Source organism: Pyricularia pennisetigena, chromosome 2, assembly GCF_004337985.1.
Source record: "Pyricularia pennisetigena strain Br36 chromosome 2, whole genome shotgun sequence".
Lineage (NCBI taxonomy): Eukaryota > Fungi > Ascomycota > Sordariomycetes > Magnaporthales > Pyriculariaceae > Pyricularia > Pyricularia pennisetigena.
In genome coordinates this window covers 7757529-7771898 of record NC_043741.1, presented here as the reverse complement: position 1 = coordinate 7771898, position 14370 = coordinate 7757529, and the positions used below count along the sequence as shown (strand labels likewise).

Sequence of the window (14370 nt, the reverse complement as noted above, 5' to 3'; positions counted from 1 at the left end):
GAGAGCCAAGAAGCCGGGGCAAACAGAAAGGGCTCAAGGGGATGCATTCGCGAATGGCGGCAAGACATCCGGGTATGGGGAGAGCAGGGAAGGAGCATGGTCGCAGTAGAGGTAAGCAAGCAATAATAGCGGGTCATTCATCATCCCTTGCCTTGATCCTGCCTCTTTCAGGTTTTGCGCTCGCGCTTTACAGAAGGCCGAGATGACAAATTGATGAAGCGGCTGGATTTTTGTTGTCTCTTTTTGTGTCTAAAGCCCTGCTTATTTGTGACTCAAACAAAATGAACGGTAACGATTGCTTTATCTATCGGAATGGGCAAGGTACGGGCTTGGCTACGGCCTCGGTACATCATGTCCGGTCGTCTGTCCGTAGGTGCAGTTAGTTAGTTGATGGTTGCTTTTCTTACTGTGATACAACCCACAATCCAAAAGTCCAAAACATAATGACGAATTACATTATATGGGGAATAGTAGCCCGCAGTTGATGTGTTGTTTGCGGTAGTACAAGTCCAGACTAGCGGGTGGTCTTAGTCGCTTTGGTATCGAATACGCCAATCAGCTCAGGTTGCAATTGCCGATAAAAAAAAAAGACCGTTGCGATGACTGCGTAATGATGCTACCTAAAATATTCAAAACCGTTTCCCTGCGAAGAGGTGATCTGTCAACTAATGTATCTAAGCTCAAAAATAGGCGTGGAATTTAAGTTTACAGTACAATTACAATAATAGACCGGTGTCGCTGCACGTAGTAGCCAAGGTGAATGCTCCCGATTCATATCTTCGTATTTCCTTGCAGGCTGAACCCTGTAATCGGGATTTTACTGGCCTTAAGACTGGAGTAGTGTGTACCTCATCTGGTCCCTAACTTCTAGGGCCACGCATTCTTGTAATTGACTATGTACCGGGTATAAGGTCTCGTTCGGTCGATTTTTCACTGAAAGCAAGGTAGCCATGCGCTTGCAGTCCAAACTCCCTCGTATAGTACTCTACTAAAAACAACCTAAATCTCGGCCGAGATTATCGACACATGGGCGGCAGGATTTTGCCCACTCTTCCGCATTGACCTTGCAACCTCCCAGTCATTGTACACGCGGTCGCGGAGATAACCGGTTTTTAGGTCTCTCATTCCCGCGAGGTACAGCAGGCACTTTCTTAACTTCTTAGCGGTCTAGGCGGCTTGGAAGCTGTTATTGCTCCCTAAGTCGCAGCACGGGATCACGGAGGAGAAGTGTAGGTAATACAGCATGCAAGGTTGCTCCTTGCAGCTACGAATACATTGCCAACACAAACGGCCTTTTATATCGTTAGCTGAATCACGAGCATCCTTCCTTACCGTCACCGCCATATAGCCCTGCATAGCTCGCCCGCAGTCTCATTTGCAGGTGCTCGTCTGCTGTCAAGACCTCATCTCTCTTGAGCGCATATGGATTTCCCTCCCTAGCGGCAGCCTTTAGACCTTCGGCCCGTACCCTCTCGCTCGGCACCGGCTCCAGCGCTGCGTTCCCGACCGGGTGGCAGAAGAATGCCATGCTGTACCTCGGGTCAACCGCCGTCTCACCCTCCATCCCGCCGGCGACCGGGAACACGACGCGATGCACCGTTGACCGCAGAAGGCCCGCCGTCCAGTAGCTGAGGAGGTCGCCAATGTTGACCAGGATCGGCGGGGATGGGTCGTCCTCGGTCCTCGGCGGCGTGACGGGCACGGGCGCCCAGCTCCCCTCGGGCGTTAGGATCTCGAGCCCGGCCTGACCGCGCAGGCGGAACAGCAGCGTCAGGCTGCCGTAGTCCGAGTGTGCGCCGGCCCGCACGTCGTCAGCCGAGGCGCCCGCGGCATCGCCGAGCGGTGGGTAGTGCAGCATGCGCAGGATGCTTCCTGAGGGCCCACGTTCGCGGAGGTGCGCGTCGCGGAAGAAGCTCGGGGGGTCGGTCGCGAGACCGATGCCGAGGAGCGTGTTGAGCTTCAGGGCTAGCCGGTAGCAGTGGTCGAAGAAGGCGCCGATTTGATCAGCGTGCGGGGTGAGCGCTGGCGGGAGCGGTTGCTGAGGCTTGCCGTCTTTGCACTCGCCAAAATTGAACGCCCTATAAGTAAGAGGTTAATGAGTGAGCGTGGGTGAGGCCCAATGAGAGCAATTTCCTGATTCAGTAGAAAAAGCTGCTCGTACGGATCTTGAAGTCTGGGGTTTGTCTGCCAAGAGCCGGCAAAATACCAACATACTCTTTAAAATCGCCGACCCTTTGGTTTGCAGGATCCAAAGTTTCGACATGCATGCCCGAGTATCCGCGGTTGTCTTTTTGAATGGGACATGATGTCTTTTCCTCCATTGGTGACGCAAACAGCTTCCTTGCCTGCTAGAGACTCAGTATTGTGGTCAGCTATGGGTAAGCAAAAGAAACTCACCAGGTCAAAGGCACCGTCTATTGCATCCACTGGAATGTCTTTGCCTTGGTTCTTGATATACACAAAGCCATGCTCAACAGCCGCATCGACCAGATCCTTTGCAACCTGCGCTTCGTCTTTGGACGCCAGGTCGATGACGGGTATTTTGGCGGCGGTCGCCATAATGATAGCTATCTGAGTTTTGGAGTGTATGATGTGAAATCGCTGTCTCAGACCAAATATATGAATAGCTGCGAAGGAAGTATATTCTGTAAACGTCGATAATATCTTAACTCCTTATCTTTTGTTCATGACTGGGTGCATTCAAACAAATTGCGAACCAAATATGCTGTATTCGAGGATTGATACGATGACCCCCTCAGAAACCCCGCCGCAATACCGATAGATTGCTTGCACAATAGGCGCTATGGTGGGGCATCACAGCTAATCCACCCGTGACGTTCCAAAACATTGGGCCATCTAGGTTCATCAACAGAGAGCTACATAGCCATCAACATATACCTCATCTTGGGCCTTTTTTTGGCAAGTTATATATAATCGTCGAGTTCGGCGTTGGCAGAGACAGGACACCATTCCTAGCTGCCATCGGCCGGCATTGTGCTTGGGAGCCGAATGCTCGCCAGTTTGTCGCTGCCATAGAGCGCTGAAGACTGGGAATAAAAAAAAAAATAGACTTCAAGTAGCACGAGACTGTTCGCGTAAATCTACGATGGTGAAATAAAACAAATCCAACTTCACTACTACCCTAGCAAGCCTAGCGGGCAATGTGTACGGCCGGCGTGTTGGTCCTAGAAATTTGGGTATACTGTATGTAATGTAATGCAGGCAAATCGCAAATCGAGTCAGAAGCTCACCCTTGCGCGAGAGGAAGCAGCTGCAACACAGACTTCCTATTGGCCACTGTCATGTTACGTCAGCTGATCGCGTCTTGTCCCTGCTGTTCGGGTCTCGGGAGCTTTCCCATCACAAGGTCTCGTAATGCGGTAGCGTCGTTGACTGACGCCCAGAAATTGTTTCACTCAATTCAACGCGATGGGGTAGTGCTCCCGCTCCCACAGGCCGTCGCGTCCTCGCACGACCACCACACCAACCTGGCATACCGGGTAAAGTTTTCGTACCCGATCACAGCCAGCTTTGCTTTCGCTTTTGCCAACCAAAATTAACAGTCAAATCTCTGTCGAGCACAAATCTTTCATCAACGAACAAAGCATAATAATTGTCATCAATCGTCGAGTGATTTTGATCGACAAGCCCCCAAACATTAATTTATTCGCCCGGTCGTGATTGTGCATTTCGAGATGATACACGTATCGTCGCGCTCACGGATTTGAGTGTTGGCTTGCAGCTTCTGGGCCCGGTGCTTGTCGTCATTCGCCGTCGCACCATCCGTCCCATCTAGCCCCTAACCTTCGTCCGTTTGTCTTGATTTACTGCCCAATCAAGGTTTGATCACTTTTTTTCTTCGCTCCTGCACCCCTCCTTTTTATCATGGCATCTCCCAGTTCTCCCGCCGCCATGTCCGACAACGACGCCGAGCCCCCAAGCTCGCCTGGACACGGTGACAACAACAAGTCCTTCGCGCACGCAACCGAGGACGAAGACACGAGGATGGCAGAATCGACGCCTCAACCCGCTGAAAAGCGCAAAGGTCGCGGCTCTGGAAAGGTCGACTCTACACATTCTGCAGCCCAGGCCGGCAAAATTCGGCATTTGAAAAAGAACGATGGCGAGCCGCTGTGGCGTGAGGACATTCAATATGACTTCCTCAAGGCAGTCTTTGACGATGAGCACAAGGTCTTTACCAATAGCTACGAAAAGGACCGGCTTGGCCCGCAATGTTTCGCCGATCTCTACATCGACACCATGTCCAGGAGCAGCAAGACCAGCAAGGTCCTGCGCGACAAGTTGCTCAGCGACCGGGAGGCCGCAAAGGGCATGGCTATGGTCTGCTTGCTGGTAAACATCGGCCGGATGAACACGACTCTGAATTGTGAGTGATGGTGCATCGACCTCTTGGGCTTCTAACACACCCGCCAACTTGTGCAAGTACTAACCTCTTATGCCGTGTACAGTCTTTCCTGAAATGCGAGCTCAGCTGCGCACATACCATTCGATTCCATCACTCCAAGCCCATCAAGACAGCAATACGTACAAGCAATTACAAGATGCACCTCGGCTCAAGTCTATCCTTAAGGGAGGAGCCGAAGACAGGGCTGAACCCAACTCTCTGGACCGTGTCAAGAGCCTGGACGTCCCCCGGACAAACCCGGTGAACCTCCTCTTTGTCATTACGGCCAACGCGCCGAAGATCGCCGAGATGCATTTTCCTCCGGACCAAGAGTTCCAAGACCTTGTCATGAAGCCACAGTACACATCCGCGTCGCGCGCCCGTGCCTTCCTGTGGATGATGTGGTTCTACTTGGAATCGGATTTCACCGAGGAGGGCTGCGAGGAGAACCCATTCGGTGCAGGTGTGGATTACGGTTTAGACGTTGCCAACCAAGGTGTTCCGAGGCTAGAGCTGATCAAGCCCGGCGACCCACCGGAGAACGTGGATACGCCCGAGGAGCGCGAGTTCGGCGAGGAGAAGAAGCGAATGCGTGCCAAAATTATCGATGCTGACAAGGCTTTCGTGACGGACACTCAGAGCAAGCGCGGCGCACGGCCGAGGGTCTTTATGCCTAACGGGCCAGACGAGATTCTCGCCGCTGGCAGCCCCGCCGTGCTCCCCAGAATGCGACCCTCGCGGCACGAGTCGGACATGGACAGCACCCGGTCCACTCCTCCTCCGAGAGCAACGCCACGACAGCTCGCGGGTCCGGTTGGATCTGCTGCAGCCAAGAGGCCGGGTGCAGCGCTCAAGTACCAGATATTCGAGGGGGCATCGTCGCCCGCTCCGCCTGAACCGAAAGAAATCGGTGGAACGGGTCGCAAACCCCGGCCTCCCACAGCACATCAGATCGCAGTGGAGCACAACCGATCGGCCCGCGTCAATCACATCCTGGATCGTGGGGTGCGTAAGCAGCACCACTACGCGCGTAAGACGCGGCGACTAGATGGTGCCATCTTCCGCGCCGTCTGCAGACTGCGAGCTGGGCCCGACGCAGACCACCCTGCCATGCCGGATCCGGTCGAAGACAGCGAGGGCGAGGAGACGCTGATTGAACACCAAAGAATAGCAGCTGCTGGCGTCAGCCACCCAGACCCGGCGTTGCACTGCGCCGTTATTGGTGGAAAGAAGACCCCGTACAGGGCGCGCGGCTTCGGGGGTCTGTGTCCGCTTGTGCACGAGGAGGACGACTATGGCGAGGAGGCGGCGTCATACGCAGCTGCTTTCCGGCGGGCTGCCAGGCGGCTCGAGAGGTGGGGTCTTTCGGGCGCAGAAGACAGCACAGTTACGCATGTCCCAACCATCAAGAGGAAGCGTTTGGCGCCGCCGCCCGACGCGACGACCAACGGTCAAGACCCCAACGAGACTGAGGACGACGGCGATGCGACGATGATGGCGGGCGCAGATGACTCGATCATGGGTGATGAGGATGAAAGCTTCCAGATCGATCACAACTCGGCTTTAACGCCGAGAGCGCAGATCCGGCGGCGGAGAGGTGGAGCCCGGGGCGGAAGCAACCTCGCCAATGGTGTCGCAAAGAGGAGGATCACTGCCAGTCCGGCCGGTGCAAATAGGCGCAGCAAAAAGCCAGCCGTTAATGGCACGGGGCCAGCACGACTGTCCAAGCTCAGAGACACAGGAGAGGATGCCGACGAGCTGGAGGATGTGGACAAGTTGCTGCTCGGCATGGCTAGTGGTAGTGATGGGGAGGGTGATGGTGACGTGGATGGTGATGCGATGGACGGGGTAGAAGCCGAGGGCGAGGCTGAAGAGGACGGTCTGGACGACTTGGACAAGACGTTATTGGGGATCGGCGATGAGGGTTCTGACTCGGATTAAAGCCCTGATGGGAGTTGTCATTTGTACGCTGGAGTATGGTTGGTTCTCTTTTGTTCTTCGATGCTTTCACTGGACCACGCTGAGCGGTACTAGATTCTTCGAAGGTTGTATCGTTGTTCTTATAGGGCGGACCGAACACAGTTTGCAGGGATGCAGACATTTTGTCACGGATATTGTATCTCTTGATCGTGCTGCCTATCTTTGGGTGGTTGTCCATAGGTACAGAAGCGTAATCCCATTGGGACTAGTGAAATTCCAACATTGCCCAGATATCTCTTATTGAACACAAATCAGGTTGGCTGGTTAGTTTCTCGTTCTCGTTCTCGTTCTCGTTCTAGTAAAGGGTCGACCGTGGTGATCGTGGGCGGGTTCACGTGATGTTTTATCAACAGACCATGATCCCATTCGACTTGACACAGTAGAACTAGAGTAGTATACAGACCATGCCGCGGAAATTTCGAGATGCACACACACACACACACACACACACACGCATGGTGACGGGGGCCGGGGAGTCTGAACTAAACTCTTGGCCGGGGGGGCCCGCCGAGACCTTGCCGATCCACCCGGGGACTACGTCAGATGGGGAACGGGGAGGGTCCAAAAAACCAAGTTCTCTGAACTATATTTCCTCTCTGAACCTTGGTAGACTTGCAAAAATCCGACTATGACGTTTGCCTCCCCAGCGCTATCAATGCTGGAGCTGTTTTTCCGCATAGGTGCAGTAAAAACTACAGGGGGTTTGCTCCCAGGGATGCATAGAAATAGTATTGCAGTGTGGGAACGTGGGAAACGCCCGCTTGAAAGGAGGGGGCCTTGAAATAACACAATCAGGGTCCTGAGCTACAAATAAATTTAAACTACTATTGCATGAAGACTCTAAACAGGAATAGAAGGCCTTTTTGGCAAACGGCATTATCATAACATCACCTCGTTGCCCTGGCTTTATCAGCAGCGGCTCTCGCATCGCCGACCCTCGGGCCGCCAACATAATCCAGAACTCGAGCAGTGAAGGCAAGGAGAAGACGGCCAGCTATCCAAGCCCGCAATCCCTCACCAGGGAAGAGAAACAAAAATGAGCGACTCGCGGCGCCACAGCAGCTACGGCGGCCGGCGCCGCAGGTACTACGAAGACGAATCATCCGACGACGGCTACGACGACGACAGCTACTACCACTACGACCCGCGGCACCACTCCAGAGACGACGAAAGGCGTCGCACCCGGGACCGCAGCGTGCACTTTGACGAGACGCCCCGTGCGTACGACTACCTCCCTCCCAAGTACAGCAGCAACAGCAGCAGTAGCAGCCGCAGCCGCCGTCGGGGAGACGACGTCTCCCGCGCTCGTAGTGCCCACCACCGACGAGACGGCAGCGTGGAGCGAAAGCAGCACAGGGATCACTCGGAGCGGTATCACAGGGACTCTGACCGGCGCCGGCACAGGTCTCACGACCAGCCACGGCGGCGGGACGAGCACCACCGACACCGGGACGGGGACCGCGGGCGAGACAGGGGCAGGGACAGGGACAGGGACAGGGATAGAGACAGAGACGGGGACAGGCACCGCCAGCGTCCGGCGCACCGGAGACACAGCACGGGCGGCGACATGCGCACCGACAGGACCAGGAGGAGCAGAAGAACGAGGAGCAGCCGGAGCAGAAGCAGGAGCAGAAGCAGAAGCAGCGGCGACGAGGGCCGGGGAAAGTCGCTGAACCGGCTGGCGGCGTCGGCGGCGCTGACGGCGGGCGGGGTGGAGGCGCTCAAGATCCGCAACGACCCGGGCAGCTGGGTCGGGAGCAAAGGGCGGCGCGTGGTGACGGCGGCGCTGGGTGCGGCCGCCATCAACAGGGTCGTCGACAACGGCATGAGGGAGCACCCCGTCAGGCAGAAGGCCGGGGCCGCGCTCGGGGGTGTCATTTTGAACAAGATGATGAATGGGAGCCGCAAGTGAGAAGTCCAAGGCTGATGAGGCCGAGGTTGTGTGGGCCACGCTTCCAAAAAGAAAAAAAAAAAAAAAAAGAATTATGGAATTATGAGCGGTTCCAGCGTTATTGATTTCCTTTGTCTTTTATGATGACGGTTTGGCCTCTTTGAGTTGTTGTTCTTTTTTTTTTTTTTTTTTTTTTTTTTTTTTGATTTGCTCTTGGCTTATATAAAATTGCTACTCTTAGAATCTGGCAGGAAAGCCGGTAGTTCAGGGTGACAATGTCACGGGATTTAGCAAAGCTGCAGAGTTATGACTGTCATTTATATGTGCTTTGCTCTGGGATCTTTTCTACGTTGGCCACCTCAGCTTTTGACATGTCCTTTGCCAAGAAATCCAGGCTGTGAATTCGGATCCTGGGTTTAACTCCAAGTAACTGGCATTTATAATATTTTCGGACTCAAGGTGTGTTTGAATATCGGAAACGCTCACATCCGAACACTGATTTCTACTCTATGCAATGACTACTCACACTAGCGTTTTTTTTTTTTTTTTTTTTAGCTGGCGTCAAGGGGCCAGAGCCAAGCAAGTAGAAAACGAGTTCTAGGCTATTCTAATGACCTCAGGTTGAATTATTCAGAATCAGCATCACTTGAAGGAGGGGATTGGTGCTGATGAACCGTCCAGTGGTCATTGGATAAGAATCAGCTTCTTGTGCAGTCTCTGCTCGGTAGCAACAGAAAACAGTGATCAGGGCCTTTTGACTTGGCTACGACTTGGAATTGGCACGAGAAGTACTGGGATATACAGAGTGGAAATCAATAGACAGCAAAGGCTCATGATTAAGCAAGTATAAAGATCACAGATCATAGCGTAACCAACCCTCGACAGTAAATACTTGAGACAGTTGCCTAAATCAAATCAAGAAAATCAAGGAAATCAAAAAAAAAAAAAAAAAAAAAAACAATCAACAGCAACTCTCGAATCCATTAACAGCCTAATGGTTTGCTTTTTCAAGGAGAGTACCTACGGCACTGGTAGTCCCAGCGCCTCCCACGCATTCATTACCACAAAGAAGAAAAAAAAAAAAAAAAAAAACAAGTTTGAATAGCCTGGCACTTTAGGCTCATCAAAGACGGTCTTTGGAAGCTTTGATGCGGCCCAATGCAACTATCCTATCCCAACCCACACCGGCCAGGCAGCAGAGAGGGGTGAGTTCAAGTATTGGGAGTGAGAACACAACCGCCACGAGCACTTCACGTCGCATGGTGGGGGTCAAACGGCGCCAGGTAAACGTGAGGTTCTCCAAGGGCAAAGATGGCCGGTACTATGAGGAGTTGTCATTTAGAGTAGGACAAGCAGAAGTTACCACTTCACTCAGGGGCAGTTCGTAAAACAAATCGTAAAACAAACAGACCACGTGCTTACAGCAGCTTGGGCAAAATGCAGCGCGAAATGCGATCAAAGGTATCCATCCATATTACACCAACAGACAAGAAATACCGCACGCCATATGCTATGAAAGTCCAAAGTCAACTGACAAAATTCCCAGTCCCTTCCTGCTTGAACAGCCAATCCCGGTTGACGTCCATTATGAAATCCGTAATGTTGAACTCGTTGCTCGGCACAGCGGCCGCGCCCTCCACGGCGCCCTCGCCACCTCCCTCACCATTACCGTTTCCGCTTCCGTTTCCGTTTCCGTTTCCGTTTCCGTTTCCGTTTCCGTTTCCGTTTCCGTTTGCGCTTCCATTCGCATTGCCATCTCCCGCCGCACCGGGCGGCAACCTCGGATAGTTGAAAAAGTCAAACACGTCGAGGTACTCGAGCTCGTTGGGCTGCGGAGTCCGCGCGGGCGTGACGCTGGGGTATCTGCTGCCAAAGCCTTGAGCCGTCGACGCTACCCCGGATGGGGTCACGAGCGTCGATGCGCCACCACTGCCGCCAGCTGCTGCTGCTTGGTGGCGGGGCTGTCTGCTGATCAAAAAGTCGAGATCGAACGCGGTCCTGCGCATGTCGGCCAGGATCTTGACGCTGCTCGGCGTGAAGCCCACGTCTCCGTGCCTCGCGCTGTCGTGATACTCATCCAGCACCCTCTGCAGCAGATCGCAGTAACGCCTGGCCACCGGCCAGTACCTGCCCATCTCCTTCAGGGCATCGACAAAGAAGCCAATCTGTGGGCTGACTTTGTGTTCGACCGTGGAGCCGTGGACCAGCAGGACCCGAGCGGCTACCCACAGTGTGAAGGCGAACGGCGGACCCAGCTTGGGCAGGAGGTTGTTGGTCAACACAAACTCGCCCAGCGCTGCTATGTTCTCCACGGCAGAGTGGCAACGCTGCGATGCCGAGTATGACGGCGTGAAAATCGGCGATCTTGTGGTTGGGTATGCCGCAGACGAGTGTAGCCTGATTGTTGCCGTGTGGTAGGTGGCGTGCAGCATGACCCAGCCGCAGTTGAGCGTTTTGGCGCTTCCGGGCTGGAACAGCTTGGCCATGCTGCAGTACTCACCGGGCAGATTGAACTTCCAGTTGGTCAAGGTATTGTCCAACTCCTTGTATCGCATCTGCCACTGCTCGACGTCACCGAGCGCCGAAATGTCAACGGGTTGCTTGAGAAACTTGTGGATCTGGGAAAGGATCGTCACAATCTCAATGTAATAGCTGAAAGCCCCGAGGTTCTCGGGCTTGTTGATCTCGTAGTCGTGAGTTGTCGATTCTTCGTGTTGTGGATTTGTACCCTTGGAACGGAATCTTTTCGTTTCGACCTTTTGGTTCTTGGTCCAGAGATCATCGCGACATGGAAGCGTCCGGTCGATCTCCTTGTCGTCGAGCGCAAAGTCAAAAGCCGTCGAGATGGTTGCGTACCGGTCGAGGAGATACACCATCCAGAAAAGCCTCCGCCTAGATTCTTCTTCTATGAAATCCCTCGGCTCCGGCAGTATCATAGCCCGCAAAGTGTAGATGGATGTAAAGTTTGGCGAGACGGAGAATGAGTTGCTTTCCACCGACAGCCCCAGCTGGACAACTGAGCGTGTGATCAGCGCCATTATGTTCCAGCCCGGAGGCCCATTGCCGGCGCCACACAGGTCCAAGGCGAGTATGACGAGAGCCTGCAAGGCCTTGACCGACGAGTTTTCCATGCCATACAACAAGACCCTCTTCTTGGACACATCGTGGTATCTTCGCCGGCTCTCTTCGGTCAACCGGGCGTCGGATGAGTACCTGAGTGTTGTAGCCACGATGGCATGCAGGAGTATCTTGTCCGTCTCCTCGGGGACTGGGGAGTCAAATAGCGCAGCAAGCGTCATTTTCCGATGTAGTATCGGGCACCAGGTGTTGATGTGTTTGAAGTAGAGGTCGACGAGAGCGTACAATAGATCATATGGAGGTAGCTCGTGGTCGGATGTTATCTGTGCCTGGTTCTGCGTCATTGCCGATGGCGACTGATGATGAGCATGACTGCTTGTTGTTGAAGCTGTACTTGTTGGGTTGTAATAGTCGTATGCTGCGCTTGGCATTGTATTCGTGCCACGAATGTGGCCGTGTGAATTGGTAGGGGATATACCAGCCGGAGGGCCAATCTGGGATTGAAACCCATCGCGCATGCTTGGTGTTGGTGGATGAAATCCAAATTCCATTGACTGTGAGTGGTGCTGTGCGGATGGTGCCGGTGGGTACGAGGACGGCTTTTGCAGGAAGAGAGCGGTTTCGGCCTGAGGAGTCCGTATAGAACTGTCGGTCCTAGTGAATGGAGGGGGCTGCGTATCCCTTGGTGTGCCATGGTCACTGGGCAAGCTGTGGATGCTGCCTCGAACGCTGGAGGGTGCTTTGGGGTGATGGAGACCTGGTGGGAGATGACTGCCACCACCTTCCATAGAAGTTTGGAGTATCTCTTGGTGTGATCGCAGTATCGCCTCGAGCTTGTCCAGCCGTTGCTCAAGTTCCCGTCCATATCCTGCACGAAGACCAGGCTTCTTGCGTTCCTTGTACTCGCATGTGGCGCCGTTACGGCTGCACCACCCGCATGATGGTTGTCCACGGTCACATTTTACCTGCAGGGGGTGAGTGTTAGTGATTGGGCGCAAATTTGGGAGCAAATGAGGTTCGATCATGTGTAGACAAATGATGAGAATTCGGCCACCAAAGAACACAACACAGAAGTACATAAAGATAGATGGTAAATATCCCCACATGATGCATGCACGTAGAGGGTTGCTATTATTGCATGACGAGAGCAGTCAAGTCCAAGGAACATTACTTACTTTTCTCTGCTTGCACAGCTCGCACCTAATTGACTGTTTATTAGCGACGAGCTTTTAATTATGTATATTTTTAACATAGAAAGAAATAGCCACAATCGGTAGTATCATTCAGAAAGCGAGGATATGTAAATGTCAGCACTGAGTGGTAGAAGAAAGTACCGTGATGGGGTTGAAAGTTTGAAGACAAGCCCAGACGACAAAAGGAATGAGGTGAAACGGAACTGAAAGTCAAACATGCAATTCAATAAAGAGTGTTTGTAGTGCAAGTAGAAGCGAAGAAAAGAGAAAAAAAAAAAAAAAGACGTACGAAACTGAGATTGGCCTCTTCCGCTTTCCATTCCGAACCAAATCAACCTGGTCGTCGAGGTCGTTGTCGGAATCGCTCAGTGGTTGCCCTTCGTCGCCGCTGTTGTTGTTCTGAGCGTCTGGCCGATTGCCGTCCGCGGTGGGCGACGACTGCTGGTTCCCACTGCTCCCACGGCGGAGATCGGTCTGCATTTTGCCGTCCAGCGCAATAAAGTATAATGTTGTGCATCCAATATGGGACCTGACTTCGGCTTGCGGGGGCGAGGGTGCCGAGGGGTCCGCAGCACGCGAGAATAGTCGGGCCTGACTCCTCGCGGTGTTTTCGGTGCAATGATGAGCCAGAGGACGGGGTGAGGGTAGTCCGAAGACGCGAGGCGCGTGCGCTCAAACCTTCCGTCCCACACAGCAAAGCGAGCCGGCCAGAGATGCTCCGGCAGCAATCAACAATTTTGTTATCGCGAACAAGACCTTGCTGTTTGTGGATGGGCCGACAATTAATTCCAGAGGCGGTGCTGGTTTAGACAAAGCTGGTTCCTGTCAGGAATCCCGAATTCTGAGCATTCTGGGAAATATTCTTCTTGTTTCTGTTCCCCTCACTGACTGACGGGCAGCGCTCGTTTCTGTTCTGAGCTTCCTTGCTCTTACTCTTGCGGCGCCGGCGTTGCGTGCTGCCCCGTAGCTACCGGCGCGGGAATCTTCCCGGCTGCTGCACGGAAAAATTCGCCCAACAGCGGTTCTTTCTATTCTCTCGGATCCAAAATCGTAGAATGTAGGGCTGTCGATGGATTCTTCTCTTTTGCTGCGTGTCTGCGCAAGCAACTCGGTGATTCGGATGCGACCTTCACATTTGTTTGGGAAAGACATAAAGTGGGGTCTTTGGGGAGCCGCGGCATGGTTCTTGCGTATGGATTGGTTGAATACATGACAGCCTGAAGTCTGGAAGCGGGGGTCAAGTGGTTGCGGGGAAGAAACCAGACCCTTGGTACTTTTGGAGTCCCTTTTCAGAAGAAACTCGACATTTTTTCGACAGGGCCTAAAACACTAGCCCTAACCCTTTTACAGCCGCAGAAATTGGCACCTGTACAGTAGTCACGAAACACGCCTATAATTATATGTACATGGCTAAAGGCTTGATCGATGATTCTTAGCCTTGTCGTATCGCCGCAGTCAAGACTAGATTTATGTAAAGCATCAGTAATAAATAAAGTGGCCGCGCGGCCTTTTTGTCCTCCCATGTTAGTATAAGTGGTACCAATGTGGGTAGGATCCAGTCGGCCGCTGCCGTTGGGTAGGCATAGTACCAGCCCCGACTGCCAAATATATGTATTAATTTTTTTTTTGTTTTTTTTTTTTCCGGAACAGAATAAACCATGCGGCTTGACGCTGTACTGCCTCAAGCCTGTATCGCTGCTTGGGATCCTGAAGTCGGTGAGCCAGCAAACATGTCTATAAATCTAGGTAGACATACAAGGATGAATACTCGCTCAATGTCGGGATACTCACTGTGGGGAGATTAGGGACCCACGACACTATTT

General features: G+C 53.2%; 4 protein-coding genes across 4 annotated transcripts; 2 read left to right on the top strand and 2 right to left on the bottom strand.

The window, feature by feature from the left end:
- Positions 1 to 1312: 1312 nt before the first annotated feature.
- Positions 1313 to 2571, bottom strand: PpBr36_02111 (uncharacterized protein; the record flags this gene model as incomplete). The annotated part of the gene is made up of 3 exons (XM_029889294.1): positions 1313 to 2078; positions 2215 to 2345; positions 2398 to 2571. Coding segments are annotated over 3 exons (1071 nt in total), but the record flags the coding sequence as incomplete, so codon positions are not given.
- Positions 2572 to 3885: 1314 nt separating this feature from the next.
- Positions 3886 to 6346, top strand: PpBr36_02110 (uncharacterized protein; the record flags this gene model as incomplete). Its single annotated transcript, XM_029889293.1, has 2 exons — positions 3886 to 4387; positions 4470 to 6346. The coding sequence occupies 2 exons, from the start codon at positions 3886 to 3888 to the stop codon at positions 6344 to 6346; spliced, it is 2379 nt and encodes a 792-aa protein (XP_029752344.1).
- A 1075-nt stretch (positions 6347 to 7421) lies between these two features.
- PpBr36_02109 (uncharacterized protein) lies at positions 7422 to 8297 on the top strand (the record flags this gene model as incomplete). Its single annotated transcript, XM_029889292.1, has 1 exon — positions 7422 to 8297. One exon carries the CDS (start codon positions 7422 to 7424, stop codon positions 8295 to 8297), a length of 876 nt encoding a protein of 291 aa, XP_029751321.1.
- Positions 8298 to 9802: 1505 nt separating this feature from the next.
- PpBr36_02108 (uncharacterized protein) lies at positions 9803 to 13027 on the bottom strand (the record flags this gene model as incomplete). Its single annotated transcript, XM_029889291.1, has 3 exons — positions 9803 to 12319; positions 12530 to 12554; positions 12837 to 13027. The coding sequence occupies 3 exons, from the start codon at positions 13025 to 13027 to the stop codon at positions 9803 to 9805; spliced, it is 2733 nt and encodes a 910-aa protein (XP_029751322.1).
- Between the last annotated feature and the right edge of the window lie 1343 nt (positions 13028 to 14370).